At 38.4% G+C, this 13,625-nt stretch overlaps 1 protein-coding gene across 4 annotated transcripts in view; it reads left to right on the forward strand.

Moving 5' to 3' along the window:
• Asb15 (ankyrin repeat and SOCS box containing 15) overlaps window positions 1-13,625 on the forward strand; it is a 50,730-nt gene that overhangs the window by 22,364 nt on the left and 14,741 nt on the right. For 2 of the 4 annotated variants that reach the window (XM_069996666.1, XM_069996665.1), the window contains 5 exons: window positions 2,628-2,698; window positions 7,718-7,826; window positions 9,199-9,251; window positions 9,341-9,472; window positions 10,528-10,686. In XM_069996666.1, coding sequence (XP_069852767.1) covers window positions 7,720-7,826; window positions 9,199-9,251; window positions 9,341-9,472; window positions 10,528-10,686 — 451 coding nt within the window. In that variant the 5' untranslated portion in view covers window positions 2,628-2,698; window positions 7,718-7,719. Of the gene's footprint in view, window positions 1-2,627; window positions 2,699-3,165; window positions 3,454-7,717; window positions 7,827-9,198; window positions 9,252-9,340; window positions 9,473-10,527; window positions 10,687-13,625 lie in introns of those variants that run through there. The other 2 variants (XM_069996664.1, XM_069996667.1) reach the window with 2 other exon arrangements.

Here is a 13,625-nt window from a genome sequence, read left to right on the forward strand (position 1 = left end):
GTGCTCACTAAATTCTCTCACACGTCAGGTAAATGGTCCAGTTTGTCTTTTCATCTGTTTTCTGCAGAGTCAGCAGGTTCTATTATCTTGAGGAAACACAAACATGATATTTGTTTTCTGGAATGTGTGTGTATGTTTGTGCATGTGTGTGTATGTGTATGTGTGTGTGTGTGTGTGTGTGTGTGTGTGTGTGTGTGTGTGTTTAATGTACCAGAAGAGCATATTGTCCTGTTAAGAAAGATACTTTTAGCGGGGCTCTGGTGGCCCACTCCTGTAATCCTAGCTACTCAGGAGGCTGAGATCTGAGGATCGTGGTTCAAAGCCAGCCTGGGCAGGAAAGACCGTGAGACTCCTATCTCCAATAAACCACCAGAAAACCGGAAGTGGCGCTGTAGCTCAAGTGGTAGAATGCTTGCCTTGAGCTGAAGAGCTGAGGAACAGTGCTCAGGCCCAGAGTTCAAGCCCCACGACCAACAAAAAGAAAAAGAAAAAAGGAAGGATACTCTTTAGGTGCTGGGTACTGTGACTCACACCTTTGTCCCAGCTGCAGGGAACGCACTGGTAGGAGGATCACAATTTGAGAACAGTGCAGTAGTGGAGAGCCTGGCTAGCACATGCCAGGGCTTGAGTTCAAACTCTCTGATGTGAAGAAAAAAAACAAAACAAACAGTGCTGTTTAGGCTGAGGGAGTGGCTCAAGTGGTAGAAAGGCAGAAGTAGAAAGGAACGGTGCTGTTTGAACCAGGAGTGGTGATGCAGCCTGTCATCTCAGAGGGAAGACTGTAAATTCAAGCTCAGTTAGTGCTGCACAGCTACATAGTGAGTTCCAGGCCAGTCCATGTTGTATAGCAAGACTTTGTCTTTAAAAAAAAATGGAAGAAAGAAAGAAAGAAAGAAAGAAAGAAGAAGAAGGAGGAGGAGGAGGAGGAGGAGGAGGAGGAGGAGGAGGAAGAGGAGGAGGAGGAGGAGGAATAGGAGGAGGAGGAGGAGGAGGAAGGAAGGGAAGGAAGGAAGGAAGGAAGGAAGGAAGGAAGGGAAAACAAACAAAAAAGCAAAGGTAAAAAAAGAAATGATAAAAGAAGAAAGGTTGCTATTTGTACCATTTCAGGTCTCCTTGTTATTCATAGGCTTTCTCTATAAGAAAAAGTCAATACCAAGTGAAGTAAGCCAGGCCCAAAGAAACCTAGGTCCCATGGTTTCCCTTATTTGTAATATCTAGTATATGTATGAGTCAAGCGGAAAAGGTCAGATAATGTGATGTCAGGAAAATGAACCCTTAGATGTGTATTTTAATGTTTTTTCTTTCATGCATGTGTTTCTAACGCATTTATAAGATTATCTCTTTGTTGCTTTGTATATCCCTCCCCCACAGTATAACCCCTGCTTTCACTATATTTGATGTCAGTATAACTTGTGGAGGAGATGGGGAAAAACCAGTTGTTTAAGGATACAGGTGGACCTGTTGCAACAATGAGAAGTACAAGTTGTCATGTCCAAAACGAGCTTTACAATGTCGGTGTGGGGGGGGGGAAGGGGGGGGAAGGAGAAGGATTGGGATTGGGGGGGAGGGGGGAGGCTGGGAAGGGATGTGAAGGGATGTGAAGAGGAGGCTGCAATGCTTGATAAGAAATGTACGCATTATCCTGCCCACGTAATTGTAACTCCTCTGTACAGTATGTTCACAAATAAAATAAAACTAAATTAAAAAAAAAAAAAGAAAAAGTCAATACCAGCCAGGCGCTCACTGTAAGAGCCTTATCTCTATCAGAAACCTGATAAAGCCCTAGCTCTTGGACTCAGACCCTGAGTTCACGCCCCATAACCAGCAACAACAACAAAAAGTCAATATCATTAAGAGAAAACACCTGTACCATACTACTTGTAAGCAGTGATTACCTGTGACAATGGGGTGGAACCAGCACTGTCAGAACTGAAGCCATTTATCTGCAACTCGATGGTATGGAACTCTTAAAAAAAAAAAATGTGTCTCCAAGCCAGCCGGGCGCTGGTGGCTCACGCCTGTAATCCTAGCTACTCAGGAGGCTGAGATCTGAGGATCGCGGTTCAAAGCCAGCCTGGGCAGGAGAGACCGTGAGACTCCTATCTCCAATAAACCACCAGAAAATTGGAAGTGGCGCTGTAGCTCAAGTGGTAGAGCACTCACCTTGAGCTGAAGAGCTGAGGGACAGCGCCCAGGCCCAGAGTTCAAGCCCCACGACTGACAAAAAAAAAAAAAAATGTGTCTCCAAAAAACAGTAACAAAATTTTAATTACACATATAAATGGTAAAAGTGCAGACAAAATAAAATGAACATAAGTAAAATATACAATGAAAATTATGTTTTCTTGGGCTGGGAAGGTGGCTCAGTGGTAGAGCGCTTGCCTTGCATGCATGAGGCCCTAGGTTCGATTCCTCAGCACCACATAAGCAAAAAGAAAAAAGCCGGAAGTGGCGCTGTGGCTCAAGTGGTAGAGCGCTAGCCTTGAGCTGAAGAGCTGAGGGACAGTGCCCAGGCCCAGAGTTCAGGCCCCACGACCGGACCCCCCCCAAAAAAAATAAAATTATGTTTTCTTAATGAAACCAAAAGAGGAAGCTGCCCTAATTTTCCTCTTGATTTCCTCTGATAGGCTAAATCCTGATGACTCTCACGGACTTTCAGGGGATGAGCTGACCCACTGAGACCCAGCGCATTGTCAAGGTAAAAGAAAGATTCCTCTGTGCACGAGGATCCTGCATTCCATACAACAGCAACTTGTATTCCCCACAGAAACCTGTACTTGGATAAAATTGTGAAGAAAAGCCAAATTTAACTGCACTGTTATTTTCTTACTCCCTTTTATCAGGTCTAACTAGGTCTCAGCCCTGGTCCTTCTGCCATCCTCCTAGATCCAGAGTTCAGTAACTCTCCCAAGAAACCTTGGCTCTACAGTGGAGTCAATATGATGCCATTTAAAAGAGAGAACCTTTCGCCTTTGCTCAGTAGGTGTCATTGACCTGACAGGTGCTTAGGGAAGTGCCCTGTTTATGGACACAGAGCCCTTCCTAGCAATGTCCGCTCCACCTACTCCCAAGGCCAATCTTGTTATGAGTCACGGAGAGGTTCCAACCTCGTAATAGAGAGTTAGATGGGGTAACAGAGGTCACAGACTCAAAGATAATCAGGAGTAAGCCAACTAAAGAATTCATGCAGAATGCAGTTGTATTTGCTCTTATTTGGGGAAACAGAGACCTGGGATTACAAACTGTGGGAGATCACTGTGTTTCAAAGGATGATCTGAAGTGTGTCACAAGCTTCCCCACCACTTTAACAGTAAGGTATTAGCATGGATGGAAGACTGGAAGTAATTCAGAGAATCTGCTGTAAGGAGGTGTCATGTACTCGTGCTCACTCCTGCATCATAACTTGTGCAACATCTTCCCAACCTCCTGACTACTTCAGTCAGGCACCAACTGGTATGTTGATCCTATCTTTTGGACAGTGATGCTTAGACTCTAAAATAAAAAGTACAGAATGAAGGCAAGCTTAGGACACCCCAGACCACCTTAAGCAACACAAAACATTATTGCACTGAGCCAAAGAAAAGGATTTACGTGTGTGTCATTGGAAGGTATTTTTTATTTTTGGAAGTTATTGTCATGAGGAGCTGGCTGTTAAGAGCAAGATTAAAGTGTTTTTAAAGGGAACAGGCTGCAGCTCCTGAAAGACCTTAAAAGTGAAGTATACTCTGCCCTGTTCAACTCTGCAAATCAGTTCTGTCATACAGGGTGGGTCTTTGAGCCTTCTGAAGTTCTACTCTCCATTTATCACAATGATCCATTATTCCTACAATATGGAATTAAAGTGGGGATTTAAGGCAGTGTGTGCCATATGCTCTGCAAGGTGCCTGAAACAAAGCCAGGACTCCATAATTATGGTTCTCAGTGATATCACCATTTTTATTCTTATTAAATATGTTCTAAAATATACAAGGTCACTAAACTTCCCTTTGTCTATTTTCTAACTTTAAGGTTTAATTCAACTCATCTAAATTGGTGATATAGAGCAATTATACAATATTGTGACATTTAATAAGTTGATATCCAAATCATACATTTGGAAATTGGCATTTAGAAATTCTAAAGCTTTCTTTTGTGTGTATGTGTGTACATGCGTGCTGGCTTGTCCGAGGACTTGAACTCAGGAAGCTGTCACTAAGATTTTTTGCTCAAGGCTAGCAGTCTACCACTTCAAACACAGCTCTACTTCTGGCTTTTTTGGTAGTTAATTGGAAATGAGTCCCAGGGACTTTCCTGCTCACGCTGTCTTCAAATCTCGATCCTTAGATCTCAGCCTCCTGAGTAGCTAGGACTTATAGGCAGGAGCCACTGGCACCTGTCCCTAATGCTTTTTTCTTTTCTTTTTTTTTCAAAACCAAAGAACACACACACATACAAACTTCAGCCAGCACCCATAATCCTAGCTACTCAGGAGGCTGGATCTAAGGATCATGATTCAAAGCCAGTCCAGGCAGGAAAGTCCATGAGTCTCATCTCCAATTAACTACCAGAAAACTAGAAGGTGCTATGGCTCAAAGTGGTAGAGCACTAGCCATAAGCAAAAATGTTAAGACCCTGAGTTAAAAAAAAAAAGAACAAACCAGAAGATCCATGATTATTATACTATTAGCAAAGTTTTGAGAAGAGATATCCTCTGGAGAGAGAATCCATAGCTCTCATTATATCTGATTCCTCCCCCTCCCTAAGTTAATTAGTGCTTTAAATGAAATGACTACCTGTACAATACAACCGACCCAATTATTTTGAAAATACCAACAGGAAGATTGATTGCTTATCAGGGAAATTATTATTAGGAAAATGTAGGTTAATTTGTCTAGGTTGAGAAATTATTCACTTGAGAATAGGTATAAATGGATGCCAAAATATCATTTGGCCTCTCATACTCTTGGGTTGGGCTTTATTAAAATAAATTTCTAATTGTCTTGTGACCCCTGAGTTAGATTTAATTCAGTTTTCAGTATAAATCAATACTTCTTATCTGGCCTTTCTTCTTCATTGCATTTTGCTATCCCCTATCCCATTTCCATCCATTGGACAGGTTGTCTGTTACCTTAGTCTACCTGCAAAGTGTCAGAACAAGGCTGGAAACAGTCTGTATTAGATTAGAGTCGTTCCAGGTTGGTTTCCCCATCATTTTATTCTGCTGCTATTATGGAAAAACTGATAAAGAATATAGATAACTTCCATCTTGATGATAGTTAAACAATGTTTTTTTAATCCAGGTCTTCTCAGTTCTCAAAGGAGGCTATGATGCCTCATGTAAGGAAAGCCCAAACTTAGAGGTAGATTTAAGAGGTTAGATTTAAGCTGGGGATTTAAATAGCTGCAAGGTTTTGTATCCCATTACTAATCCCAGAGCCATGCAAACCCCTATCACCACATTAATAGCAGCAAGAGAGGCATCAGGCAATGTCATAGGTTAAACTTTGTCAGCTAAGTGTGCTATCTGAAGGATTCGGTGCTTGTTTGCTAGTAATGAACCAACAGTTTTTTATTTTGTTTTCCAGAAAACTCTGCTTTTTTTCTTCTTAGGATCCTAAAAAGGTTAGGATGGGAATAGAGGAAAAATGGTATAAAATAAAAAGAAAGTATGGAAGGCTGTGAATCAGGGTGGGGTGCTGATTTCAATCACCAGCACTACAAAAAAATTTTTTTTTTCTCTCTCAGAAAACCAATAGTCTAAGTGAGAACAGGAGACAAGTATGTGAAGAACTTGCAAAGCAAATACAAGAATGCTTGTCAGTTCAAATGCTGGGAAATTATTATACAAGAGGAGACAGTCACAGATAAGGCTGCAGAGGATGTGGGAATTTCAGCAAAGGCTTCCACAGCAGAAAGGTCCAGGCTTGAGGCAGTGTAGGCCATAGGTGTGTGACAGCCAAGAAACCACGGGGAGAGAAGAGGAAACAGAGGTAAAATCACAGACATGAGGGAAATGAAGCCCAGCGTAGAGGGCACAATCAAATTTGTTTAGCTGAAAGAAATCCTCCAAACATGTGAGAAATCGACAGTAGGAAGAGCAAAGCAGAGCTTGGATTATGTTTCAGTGTTCAGCCATTAACGCTTCACTCATTCACTCAGTGTACCTGCAGAGGCCATGAATCCTGGGATGGTGCTCCTCTAGAAACTGAGGTTTCAGGATCATCCCCTGCTCTTCTGTAGGTATCTTCTAGAGTTAGGAAACAGACAAGAAGATATAAACAAGAAAAGAAATGAAATGCCTATTTAGAGAAGAGAACCAGGGCTGGGAAGGTGGCTCAGTGGTAGAGTGCTTGCCTTGCATGCCTGAGGCCCTGGGTTCAATTCCTCAGCACCATATAAGCAAAAAGAAAAAAGCCGGAAGTGGCGCTGTGGCTCAAGTGGTAGAGCACTAGCCTTGAGCTGAAGAGCTGAGGGACAGCACTCAGGCCTAGAGTTCAGGCCCCATGACCGGACCCAAAAAAAAAAAAAAAAAGGCTACTGATACAGAACAGTGAGCAATGTATTCCTAACCAGACTATTGATTTCCCGTATTGTCTGTCCAGGGGTTACAGACACTGCCTATCAGCTCGTCTAGAGCTGAAACAAGAGTTTTATCTAATCTTTTGTTTTGTTTTGTTTTGTTGTTGGTTGTGGGGCTTGAACTCTGGGCCTGAACAATGTCCTTGAACTTCTTTTGCTCAAGGCTAGTACTCTACCACTTGAGCCACAATGCCACTTCCAGCTTTTTCTGTTTATGTGGTACAGAGGAATGGAACCCAGGGCTTCCTGCATGCTAGGCAAACACTCTACCACTAAGCAATATTCCCAGCCCAAGTTTTACCTAATCTTGAAGAATGAAAAGATGTAAATGACACAGCAATTACATTTTAGAAATCCGCAGAGCATTTGCTTTGGCTTCTCCCCCTTGAAAAGATATATGACCATGTAAAATATCATATAGAGAATCCATTTTGGCTTGAAAAAAATAAAGATAATTTCATTATAGGCAGCCCAATATTAGAGCTATTTTGATTTCTACACTTAACTAACTTTTCTAAGTAAAATAAAACAATTAGTCCAATAATAAATATAGAGAAGTACTTTTCTAACTTGATATTTGGAAGAAACATAATAATGAACAATAATTTACAATCTGTATATCATCAGAGGGGACAGGGAATAAATAAACCATGCAGGAGAATAAATGGAATCCATTGGGAAGATTACAGATTTACAGTTAAGATGGTTGCTGTCTCACATGTTCAAAAGATGCTCTGAGACTAGTCAGATTTCTTTAACTGACCACTTCTGTTTCATAAAGGATATATAAAAGGGTGTTGCCTCTTAGTGTACTGACCTGCTTCCCCTTAGGTAGAGTTTTAAGCTCTCAAAGTGTTGAATAACTTGATGGGCCCAAAGGAGCATGTATCAGAAGGTTGGGGAAAAAATGCCAAACTGTAGCCATTTCCACAAAGAAAGCAAAGAGTCGAAAAATGAAGACAATCAAGTCAGATAATGAAGGCTTTAACAGTTATAGTATTTGAAGTTAAGAAAGTAGAGCTTGTTTATGTGTGGTTTAAAATGTTAATTGTATTTAAGTATTTTAGTTTGTCCCTTTGCTTTTGTTATGTTAATTCAACCGGCTACTTGACATCATTTGCTGATGATAAGAAGTTACCTCTTTCAAAATTATTTCTAGGTATGGATACTAATTATGATCCTGATGAAGACCAACTTACAAGTTATGATATTCAGCTCAGTATCCAAGAGTCTATTGAAGCCAGTCAGCTTGCACCACACCTTGAAAGGTAGCATTCTAATCATGACCTTCAACAATATTTCTTAAAGGCATTCATTTTGTTTTAAGAGAAAATATATGCCATTTCCTGATTCTACCTCTAGGAAAATACTTACCTGTTTGTTTTTAGCAAGTAGTCTAACAACTTTACAAAAGCCTCTGTGCACTTACTTTAATAATCTAATTTTTCACAAATCTGCATCCCCCAAGAAAAATGGAAATTGCATAGACGGGAAATTCCCAGTTTAATTTGGTTAGATAGTTGCTTAGTTTCTAAATTAATACTCAGTTAAGAAGGGTGATGAATAATTTAAGCAAATTTGCAAGTTTATCCAGCCAAGAAACAGATAAACAAAAATCTGTATATTTCAGCTAACTTATGTGAGTGAACAGATCAAGAAATACATAAAATTACAGAATTATGTAAATAGGTATAGAATCTAAAACAGCAAAAAATAATTTCTGTCTTGAATAACACACATACTTATGACAAAATAAAATAAAAATTAGTTTACCTTTTCTTATAGTATTTAAAATCTTGTATTATGGAATTTACGAGTGCTTCTAAATAGATTCAGTGCTACAAAATTACTGTTTTTGAGCTTTAAGATTTAGACATATTATATTTAAATTTCTAGTCTTTTAAAGTTATATCTTCAACAGATTTTAGAACTTCAGAGTTCTCCATAAGGATAGCAGCTGTTTCTGCTTAATAGTGTTAAATAAGTTTGTTATCAAATTCTTGTTTCCATTTAGTAAGCCCATACCGCAGAGAATTGCCATGAGGGTTTAATGCATGGCCTACTAGGATACTGATTGGATGTTTGTCAAATAAATGCTCTGCTTAATTTTACTTGTGGATCAGTTGATTAAAAGTTTGTAACATGTGGCATGGGCTAGAAGGTCCCAAGTAAGTGTCAGTGAGCAACAAACCACACATGTTCCAAACAACACAAAGTTTTTAAAAGAGTTTTTAAAAGTTGAAAAAAGCCTAAGAGATCTTCATATTTAATGCTATTTTACAGATTAAGCCAATAGCCAGAGAGGCAATAGGTGTATCTCAGAATCACAGTCTCTGACCCAAGCCCAGCTCTCTGATTCCAGTTGTTCACTCCTTTCTCAATGCTCAGTGAGACCTCAAAGACAGCACCATAATCTTGTATTTTCCCATCTTCATTAGTGTTCAGAGATCTAGTATCAGAAGGATACTCTGATCTTACTTGTATCCATTTACATGTTCAAAGTTCATAAAACCAGTTGTCAACATTTCCTACAGCTCTTGGTTATTAAAGTTATGTACAAACTCAATAGAAGTTAATTCTTTTTCAATTCTTAAACTGTATCACCAGTATAAACGTGGCTTATCTTTCTTTCCCTACTAGATTTGTACCACTAAGTGATCAAAACAGAAAGCTTGTAGAGGCCATAAGACAAGGTAAGTTTGCATGTTATCTACAGGGGATGGATAGGAGCTCCCACCTTGCAAAGGCAGAGTTGTGTTATTAATCTAGGTGTTAAATTCAGGTCACATTCTTGAGCTCCAAGAGTATGTGAAATATAAACATGCTCTCAATGAAGCTGACGAAGCAGGATGGTTTCCATTACATGAAGCTGTCATTCAACCTGTTCAACAAATTCTTGAGATTGTTCTGGATGGTAAGAAAATATCCTTTTGAACAAAAAATAAATAAAACTAGAAAAGAAATACAGAAGTTGTGATTCTTCTTAAAGCCATATAACAAGCAAAAATAAAAAGCAGAAATAAAGATTGTTTGGCTTTGGAAATGGAAGTGCTAATATTTTAAACTCAAATTGTACAAAAATGAACATATTTTATGACTTTTTGGACTCACCCTTTGCATTTGTTGTTACCTATAACTGCTGAAAGATTTTATGTTCTATGAATTAATTGATCAAACTATAAAGCCTTTTTCTTTTGAAAAGAACTCCATTTTTAAAAACTCAACTTTTATGTTTCCTAAAAGTTACTATATATTAAAGCAAGTAGTATGTAAAATATTTAGCCTTCCATTAATTTTTCATGATTTAAACATTAGCCAATGCTGTGATAACCCAATCTTATGTTCTAAGACAATTGTTCAGTTTTTCACATGTCCGCATTTTGCAGAAGGCTTTGAAAGTGTTCTTTTAAGCTTCAGTATTACTTGCTAATGCTGTTTGGGGAGAAAATGCATAATTCTTGATAGCCAGTCAGCAAGCCAGATAGAAAACCATATACCTAGACAGACAGACAGAGAAAACACTAAGGATCATATTTCTTTTCTAACACATTCTAACAAAATGATATATTTATTCACATACATCTCAGTCACATATGACATAAAACCAATTTCTCATGCAACTAATTAAAAATAAAAAAGATTGGAGAGTTACTTTATAAAGTAGCAAGAAGTGAGAGTCAACTCATTTTTAAAAAGGCAACTTGAAACTTAAATGTTGCTTTTCTATTTGTCCATTTAATTAGCAAGCCCATATTCTCCCTATCCCCACATATCAGAGGGTCCTAAAGTGATGTTCCCTGTGCACACTGCCTTTTGGCAAATGTTTAACTTTGTCTCTTTTTAGCTTTCCCTTCATTATAAATTGACTTTATTCAACATGGCATACATATTTATTGAATTATTATGATCTATGCAATAGCCTTTAAATAAATGTTTTTAACTTATGAACATAATACTTTCACATCTCAGCTTCTTACCAGACACTCTGGGAATTCAAGACTTGTGATGGAGAAACACCCTTGACTTTGGCAGTCAAAGCTGGTCTGGTGGAAAATGTAAGGACTTTACTAGAAAAGGGAGTGTGGCCCAACACCAAAAATGATAAAGGAGAGACACCTCTTTTGATTGGTAAATAATCTTTCCTACTACTTCCATGATTTGAAGCAAACAATAAACATTTAATCAGCATTAACTGGGAACCACTATGTATTGGCTAAAATTGTATAATCCTAATTCCTTTCATTCCCTGAGCTTCACTCCAGCCCTCATTTCATCTTCCCATCCATTTCATTTTCTGATCCCAAAAAGAAGTCAAATGTGAAAAATGGCTGCATTGTTTAGTGCATAATTGTAGAAAGCAACTAGCCAAGAAGGAACCAAACACTGTAATAAGGAAAGAATTGTCAATTTCAAGGATATTTTCTTGGTAGAGTCCAGTTGAAAAGAGGGTTATATGTTCAATATGTAGCTTGGGCCAGGGAGGATTACAAAAAGAGAGATCTTGGGTCCACAAGACAAACAGACTAAACTGGAAGCTGATTAGAGGATTCAGAGGAACAGAATAGCTTGGCATCCATGTGGGGAATCACAGTGGTGACACAACGCTTATCAATTGAGTATCCTGTTGTTGAACAGTAGAAATTTGCATGTCTCTTTGTTGAAGACAGGGTGTGAGGATATACCATGAATTACCAGAGATAATTCTTCCTTTCTCTGAGGGTCATAGACATCGAGGAAGAATTTGTATCTGTGGATTTATATCCTATGAGAACGTAATCATGGGCCTCATTTTCTTCCTGTGTCAAATGGGCATGTGACACTTATCATAAAGAATTACTATTAAAATTAGGGATATATATATATATATATATATATATATATATATATATATATATATATATATATCCTCGCAGGAGGCTGAGATCTGAGAATTCTGGTTAGAATCCAGCCAGAGCAGGAAAGTTTGTGAGCGTCTTATCATGAATTAGCCACAAATTTACTGGAAATATAGGTGTGATTCTAGTGGTAGAGAGCCAAATTTTGAGCAAAAAAATAAATAAAATAGAATAAACCTTAAGGAGAGAACCTAGACCCTGATTCAAGCCCCAGAACTAGCATTAGAAAAAAAACCCATTCACATATGATAAGTGCCATTAGGAAATTGTTGGAGAAGGAAGACTTTAATGTTACCTTATAATCACAGAGAAAGGGAACAAAACAACACAAGCTGTAGTCGTAGCTAGTCAAGTACCACCATAGCTGCTGTCCACACAACAAACATCATGTTTTAAAAATCACCTGAAGGTTATTGAAAGACAACCTAAAAGACATGACATTAGTGAAATATTCTTATTCCAAAGCATGAATTCAGCAACATCTATACAATATCCACCGAGTCAGATGCTGTACAAATTAGTCTGTATATAAAGATGTAGGGGAGACAGATATTTAAGTGGAAAATTAGTGTTGTAAATACTACAATAAATGTGTATATTTGAAATAAGCTTGGGAGATAAACACTAGTGCATCTACACAAACTTCAAAGGGTCTTCATTCTTTGAATGGACTTGAGAAATGTGGATGTAAGACCAGCAGATGAGTGGAATGACTCCTAGGCAAGTTTTCTTCCCCCAATACAACTTGTTTGAGGAGAATGTCACAACAGCACAGGTTCATTCTGATCTAATATAGCTTCACTCACCCTTTCCCCAAGGCCTCTGGGGACAAGACCTTAAGTGAAATATTCATCTATGGATTTATTTACCTTTATTATTGTGATCTGTATTGTTTTTGATGCCAAAATATGCCATTGAGTAGTTTTAAGAAGACCCATGAACGTCTTACTGTTACCATAGCTGGCCTTTGATTTCTTCAAGAAAAGATACACTTTCCAGACTTTGGATATATAGAATTATTTTCCACTAACAATTCTGTAGTCTGTTATTTTTAAAAATTGGACAATTAACTCATAGTTGTGACTCCCTAGTTTTATTTCTGCCTCATCTAAATGGTCCTTAAATGTTTAGGGCCCACAACAGAATATTCAGCATTTACATGCCTTTCCGAATTCCATATGTTAGGTTGATTCTCAACCCTAGTAGTATCTAGTGTAGGATAGGAATTTTATCACTAAATCAAAATGGAAATAGAATTAACATTTGGAAATACTATTTTTTAGACAAATGGTAAGGTTGAAGAGAGGAACCAAAGTCTCCATAAAGGAAGCATTCCAGAGGTGGTGTTCCTGTGTGTCTCCATCACACACACACATATCTGGAGAAGAGGGACTTCTTATTTGCCTTCTGCAAGAACTTTGCCCTGGAGTCTTTTAGTCTATAGGCCATGCTGTTTTGTTCTTGAGTGTATGGACTGCCTTGCAATTTGTTACTCATTGTCCTTCATTTACAGAGGAGAATAATAGGGAAAAGTATTGTTCTTTTACTGTGTGATTCCATTTTGACATTTTTATTAACCCACCATCATATTTTAGTTAGACTTTCCATTTCAGCCATGTGGCTCTTGCTTCGGACACTTGTATGTGCCATATACTTCACAGCTACTTGCTGAGTGGTGGATACCTGATTTGTGATGATCTGACATGTATTAGTGGATTTTATTTTTTTGCACTTGGACTCTTGTCCCACCCTCTGGGACTTGGTGTCACATTTTTCTCAGTTGGCTAGACACAAGCTTATTCTTGCAGGATAGGAGGGAAGCCCAGGGAATCATTTAGCACAAACTTCCAAGTCCAATGTCCCCCATTCTTTATGAACTTCCATTTACACAGTTTATTTCGCCCCAGACATTTTCTTTACTCCATACAGCCTTTTCACTCTTTCAGTAGGTATTTCAGGAAAACCATCTCCCTTCTCCATGTTCTTTATGAGTTAGAAAAACAGTTGTGGGCTGGAAAACAATTTACATGAGCATAACTGGTATATACAGAGAAAGAAAGAAGAGACAAACTTAAAAGAAAAATGGAAAGTCAACAAATTTAAGAGCTGAAGAATACAAATAATTTATGCTTTTTCCATCGAATTCTTTAATCCAACTCCAGAATTATTCAG

This window comes from Dipodomys merriami, unplaced genomic scaffold (genome assembly GCF_024711535.1).
Source record: "Dipodomys merriami isolate MVZ:Mamm:240054 unplaced genomic scaffold, mDipMer1.0.p SCAF_5, whole genome shotgun sequence".
NCBI lineage: Eukaryota > Metazoa > Chordata > Mammalia > Rodentia > Heteromyidae > Dipodomys > Dipodomys merriami.